This window comes from Cebus imitator, unplaced genomic scaffold, assembly GCF_001604975.1.
Source record: "Cebus imitator isolate Cc_AM_T3 unplaced genomic scaffold, Cebus_imitator-1.0 Scaffold82, whole genome shotgun sequence".
In the NCBI taxonomy this organism is placed as follows: domain Eukaryota; kingdom Metazoa; phylum Chordata; class Mammalia; order Primates; family Cebidae; genus Cebus; species Cebus imitator.
The window spans coordinates 6,240,057-6,246,596 of record NW_016107397.1 but is presented as its reverse complement, the minus strand read 5'-3'; the positions used below and the strand labels follow the sequence as shown (position 1 = coordinate 6,246,596).

General features: G+C 46.9%; 1 protein-coding gene across 1 annotated transcript in view; it reads left to right on the top strand.

Moving 5' to 3' along the window:
• RSPH10B (radial spoke head 10 homolog B) overlaps positions 1 to 6,540 on the top strand; it is a 43,459-nt gene that overhangs the window by 32,429 nt on the left and 4,490 nt on the right. Inside the window, 3 exon segments of the mRNA XM_037740398.1 lie at positions 758 to 901; positions 4,001 to 4,129; positions 6,177 to 6,270. Of these exon segments, the coding sequence (XP_037596326.1) occupies positions 758 to 901; positions 4,001 to 4,129; positions 6,177 to 6,270 (367 nt within the window).

Genomic DNA, 6,540 nt, shown 5'->3' with positions numbered 1-6,540 from the left:
TTACCCAGGTTGGAGTGCAATGGCGCGATCTCGGCTCACCGTAACCTCCGCCTCCTGGGTTCAAGCAATTCTCCTGCCTCAGCCTCCTGAGTAGCTGGGATTACAGGCACGCATCACCATGCCCAGCTAATTTTTTGTATTTTTAGTAGAGACGGGGTTTCACCATGTTGATCAGCATGGTCTCCATCTCTTGACCTCGTGATCCACCCGCCTGGGCCTCCCAAAGTGCTGGGATTACAGGCTTGAGCCACCGCGCCCGGCTGATTTTTTATTTTATTAATTAAAGACAGGGTTTCACCATGTTGGTCAGGCTGGTCTTGAACTCTCGACCTCAGGCGATCCGCCCGCCTTGGCCTCCAAAGTGCTTGGATTACAGGCGAGAGCCACCACACCCGGCCCAGCTGATTTTTTAAAAGCAATTTTTTGTAGAGAAGGGGTCTCACTATGTTGCCCAGGCTGGTCTCAAATCATCCTCCTGCCTCAGCCTCCTGAAGTGCTGAGATTACCAGATGTGAGCCACTGTGACCAGCCTAAGAACCAAGATTTGATTGAAAGCAATCTGAACACAAGTACATAAAACAATGTATGCGTGTGTGTCTGCGTGCATGTCTGTGTGTGTGTGTGTGTGTGTGTCTGCGTGCATGTCTCTGTGTGTGCACATGTGTGCATATTCAGATGTCAGGAGATGAACACCTATCAATGCTCCACCTCCAAATGTGTCAGAATGATGGAATCGCTCTGTTTTCTTTTATTTCAGCTGGTTTTCCTGGAATTCTTTGAAGCGCTCTTAAGCTTTGCATTTATGTGTGTTACTGACCAAATGACTAAATCCTATGCAAATGTTCCAGGTGATGATGTGTCTGGAAATAAACATGAAAATATTTATACAATATTAAATCAGGTAACACACAATATCTTAGAATTAGGTAATCTTAGAATTTCAGAGTAAGGAACAACTTTATTCTGGAATGGTTAAACCATCCTCAAAACCATCTTGGGTTTTAGTAACCCTTCCAGAAAGTAATTTAAGAAGTCTTTCCTTTTTACTTTTTAAAATTGTATTTCCTGTATTTTGAGACAGGGATTTACTCTGTCACCCAGGCTTGAGTGCAGTGGTGCCATCATGGCTCACTGCAGCCTTCACCTCCTGAGCTCAAGTGCTCTTCTCACCTCAGCCTCCTGAGTAGCTGGGACTACAGGCACATGCTACCACACCCAGCTTATTTATTTATTTATTTATTTTAGACAGAGTCTGCAACCTCCACCTCCCAGGTTCAAGCAATTCTCCTGCCTCAGCCTCCTGAGTAGCTGGGACTACAGGCACATGCTACCACACCCAGCTTATTTATTTATTTATTTATTTTAGACAGAGTCTGCAACCTCCACCTCCCAGGTTCAAGCAATTCTCCTGCCTCAGCCTCCTGAGTAGCTGGGACTACAGGCACATGCTACCACACCCAGCTTATTTATTTATTTATTTATTTTAGACAGAGTCTGCAACCTCCACCTCCCAGGTTCAAGCAATTCTCCTGCCTCAGCCTCCTGAGTAGCTGGGATTATAGGCATGTGCTACCATGCCCAGATCATTTTTTGTATTTTTAGTAGAGATTGGGTTTCACCATGTTGACCAGGCTAGTCTTGAATTCCTTACCTCAGATGATCCACCTGCCTTGGCCTCCCAAAGTGCTAGGATTACAGGCCTCAGTCACTGTCACTCAGTCACTGGCTAGCCTTTTTGTATTTTTTTTTTTTTTTTTTGGTAGAGATGGGGTTTTGCCACGTTGCTCAGGCTGGTCTCAAACTCGTGAGATCAAGTGACCCTCCTGCCTTGGCATCCCAAAGTGCTGGGATTACAGGAGCCACCATGCCCGGCCAAGATGTCTTTTTCACATTTTGAAAGTGTGTATATATATATATATATATATATATGTATATTTTTAAGGTAGGGAAAATGTGTTTCCTGGCCGTAATCCAGGAAGTGGACTCCTAGCCACAGCAGAGATTTCATAATTGTCAGAGTACATACCGACATGCCTGGTGGACCGCTAGAACACACATTAACAAATCAGAGGTATTTTACTAGGACATGTTTTGTTATATGGATCTAGTATTTCTGAGAGTGGAAAGCCTGCCCAAGAGCAGATCTGTTGAGGTGCTGCTCAGGATGCTAAACAGGTCCCCAGGGCTTGCTCACAAAGATGGACACTCAGGCCAGGCACAGTGGCTCACACCTGTAATCTCAGCACTTTGGGAGGGCCAAGGTGGGCAGATCACTTGAGGTCAGGAATTCAAGACCAGCCTGGCCAACATGGTGAAACCCCATCTCTACTAAAAATACACTGGAGACCAGGTGTGGTGGCTCATGCCTATAATCTCAGCACTTTGGGAGGCTAAGGCGAGTGGATCACGAAGTCAGGAGTTCAAGACCAGCCTGGCCAATATGGTGAAACCCCGTCTCTAATAAAAATACAAAAATTTGTGATCCCCGCTACTCAGGAGGCTGAGGCAGGGAATGAACTGCTTGAACCCGGGAGGCAGAGGTTGCAGTGAGCCAAGATTGTGCCACTGTACCCCAGCCTGGGTGACAGAGTGAGACTCTGTCTCAAAAAAAAAAAAAAGGGGGGGGGGCCAGGAATGGTGGCTCACACCTATAATTCCAGCACTCTGGGAGGCCAAGGTGAGTAGGGGGAATCACAAGGTCAGGAGTTCCAGACCATCCTAGCCAACATGGTAAAACCCTGTCTCTACCAAAAATATAACAATTAGCTGGGTGTGGTGGTGTGCACCTGTAGTCCCAGCTACTTGGGAAGCTGAGGCAGAAGAATCACTTGAACCGGGGTGGCGTAGGTTACAGTGAGCCGAGGTCATGCCACTGCACTCCAGCCTGGTGACAGAGCAAGACTTTGTCTAAAAAAAAAAAAAAAAGGAAACTGAACGTTCATGTCATGCCCCTAGTGAATCACTTCTCCTTTTTGACCAACAATTTGGGACTGTGATTTAGAGTTCATAGCGAGGCTCAGCTTTAAATTCATGAATGCCCACCCTTCTTGCTCTGCTCACTGGAGTTTCACACACTCTGGTGATTTTGGGAGGTAAAGGTAGAATTTTCTTCCACAGAGGAAAGGGTTCTATGGATAGGGACAGCCAGTGTCAGAGATGTACAGAAGGTCCCCTGTGAGCTGCCAGCTGGGTATGCACACCTGTGAGGGAGCAGCTGGAGGCCAGGGCAGGAGCTGCCAGGAAGAAGGGGAGGAACCTCAAGGACTCGCACAGGGATGGGGGTAGTTTGCATTCCCAACCACCAGAGTGGAGAAGCCTTCACATGAATAAGGGGCATTGGGCTGCGTACTTAAAAGTTCACTGTGTGTGTGTGTGAGCACGTGTGTGTGTTTGAAACAAAATCTTGATCTCTTGCCCAGGCTCAGGTGCAGTGGCACAATCTTGGCTCACTACAGCCTCTGCCTCCCGGGTTCAAGTGATTCTCCTGCCTCGGTCTCCGGAGTAGCTGGGATTACAGGCGTGCACCACCACACCCGGCTAATTTTTTGTATTTTTAGTAGAGACAGGGTTTCACTATGTTGGCCAGGGTGGTCTCGAACTCCTGACCTCAGGTGGTCTGCCCACCTTGTTCTCCGAAAGTGCTGGGATTAAAGGCATGAGCCAAGGCGCCTGGCTCATTATTTTTTTAGAGCTGGGGGTCTCGCTCTGTTGCCCAGGCTGGTCTCGAACTCCTGGGCTCAAGTGATCTGGCCACCTCGGCCTCCCAAAGTGCTGGGATTACAAGCAGGAGCCGCTGTGCCTGCCTCTGTTCACTGTCTTGACTGAGGCGATGGTTTCACAGGTGCAGATATGTGAAAACACATCAAAGAGTATACTTTATGTGTAGTTTATTGTAAATCAGTTACACTCCATTAAAATAGTGTGTGTGTGCGCGTGTGTGTATGCATGTATGGATCTCTATGGAAACCAGAAGCCCTCTGATACATGTGTGCATTCTTAGGACGCCCAGAACAAGAGTCCCAATGAGGTCATGAGCCACGAATCGGATGCTGCTCACTCTGACAGTGCCAAGTCGTCTTCCAGCAAGTTAGGACCCTGGCCTGATATTAACAAGATAAGGAAATCAGAGGTTTGTCTTGACAACTAACTGTAGACATCTGCTGCCGAGCGCCTACTATGTAAAGAGCTCTCTTCCATGTGCTGGGGACCTAGCGGTGAATAAAAAGCCCATGCTCTCATGGACTTTACATTCCAGGGAGGAGGGGAGACAGCAGCAAGTGAGCAGCAGCCATAGCATTTATGGGTGTTTCCCAGGCACCAAGCAGTCCCCAGGGACTAGTGCCCCGATGACCTTCAGTTACTGCATTTTTCTCTAGGAGGGAACCTAGGCCCAGAAAGGTTCAGTAACTTGCCCACAGTCACATAACCAGTAAGTAGTGCAGCTGGGGGTTTGTACCCAGGCAGAATTTGCACCTGTTACCACAAGCTACACTTATTCCCACTTACAAGGTCTGAGTGACTGGAAGCACATCTGGCCAGGGAGAGGCCCTGGAGTTTATTCTGGGTGAGATGGGATGACATGGGATACCGTCTGAGCAGAGGCGTCAGGAAGCTCTGTGGCTTCACTGGACAAACCAGTGAGGGACTCTTGGAACCGTCCTGGTGGGAGGTGGTGGTGACTGGGACCTGAGGTCTGAGGTGTTTTGAAGGGTGCAGGGTTTGAGAGAGCGAGAGAAGGCAAAGATGAGTCTAAGATTTTGGGGCTGAGCATTGGCAGAACACAGTTGCCATTTATTATGAGGTGGAGGACAGAGGCAGGGGGGTGAGTTTTGGGAGCAAAATTAAGTGCTTGGTTTTGGGCATGTTAAGCTTAAGGTGCCTGAATTGAGACCCAAGTGGCACGGCTGGAGATAAGACTGGAGTTCAAGGGCAAACTCCAGTTGGAGGTGGAAATGTGGGAGTTGGGACATACACATGGTAATTAAACCCATTCGGCCAGGAGCTCATGTCTGTAATCCCAGCACCTTGGGAGCCTGAGGCAGGCGGATCATTTGAGGTCAGGAGTTTGAGACCAGCCTGGCCAACATGGCAAAACTCAGTCTCTGCTAGAAAATACAAAAATTAGCCACCTGTGTTGACAGGTGCCTATAATCTCAGCTACCTCGGAGGCTGAGGCAGGAGAATCGCTTGAACATGGGAGGCAGAGGTTGCAGTGAGCCGAGATCTGAGATTGTGCCAGTGCACTCCAGCCTGGGCAACAGAGTGAGACTCTGTCTCAAATAATAATAATAATTAAAGCTATTAATATATGAATCTAAGTATGGCTAACTGTATATAATAAATACTTGCCCAACAGACCGGGGGGATATTTTCAAGTCTTTAAATTTTTTTTGAGAGTCTTTCAGTAAATACAGTAATTTTGTTTTTCATTTCCTTAATAGTATAAATATCAATATCTTATTCAGAATCAAATTGGCCAGGTGTTGGCTCACGCCTGTAATCCCAGCATTTTGGGAGGCCAAGGTGGGTGGATCACCTGCGGTCAGGAGTTCAAGACCAGCCTGCCCAACATGGTGAAACTCGGTCTCTACTAAAAATATAAAATTAGCTGGGCATGGTGGCAATTGTCTGTAATCCCAGCTACCCAGGAGGCTGAGGCAGGAGAATTGCTGGAACCTGGGAGGCGGAGGCTGCAGTGAGCAGAGATTATGTTACTGCACTCCAGCCTGGCGACAGAGCGATTCTCCGTCTCAAAAAAAAAAAAAAAAAAAAAAGAGTGGCTCACACCTGTAATCCTAGCATTTTGGGAGGCCGAGGTGGGTGGATCATGAGGTCAGGAGTTCAAGACCAGCCTGGTCAAGATGGTGAAACCCATCTCTACTAAAAATACACAAAGTTGTATAGCCTGTAATCTCAGCTACTTGGAAGGCTGAGGCAGAGGATTGCTTGGACCTGGGAGGCAGAGGTTGCTGTGAGCTGAGATCGTACCGCTATACTCTCGCCTGGGTGACAGAGCGAGACTCTGTGTCAAAAAAAAAAAAAAGGCAAAAAAGAAGTCAATTAGCTCAAGAACAGCCTTTCTAAATTAGAAAATAATTTTCTAATTTATTGTAGTTTTAGCCCATGATGATGTAAAAGTAATATTTTGCTTTATGATTTTTTTTAAACGGTAAAAGTCCAAGATGAAGAAGTCTCTAAGTCATGAAAGAATTTCCAAAATGAATTTTAAATCTTCTGGAAAAGGGATCACCTTTTTTTCATCTCAGAGCGGTGAGTATTTTAATTATAGAACTTTAATATTTACAAACTGTTGCTTATGAATTGTGTAATGTCTATACAATTTTACAAACTTTTTTTCATTTTGATTTTCTTAGAGGGAGAGTCTTGCTATGTTGTCCAGGCTGGTCTTGAACTCTGGGGCTCCAGCGATCCTGACGGAGGATCACTTGAGCCCAGGAGTTCCTCGAGGCTTCAGTGAGCCATGATCATGTCACTGCACTCCGGCCTGGGTGATAGAGCAAGACTCTGTCTCCAAAAAAA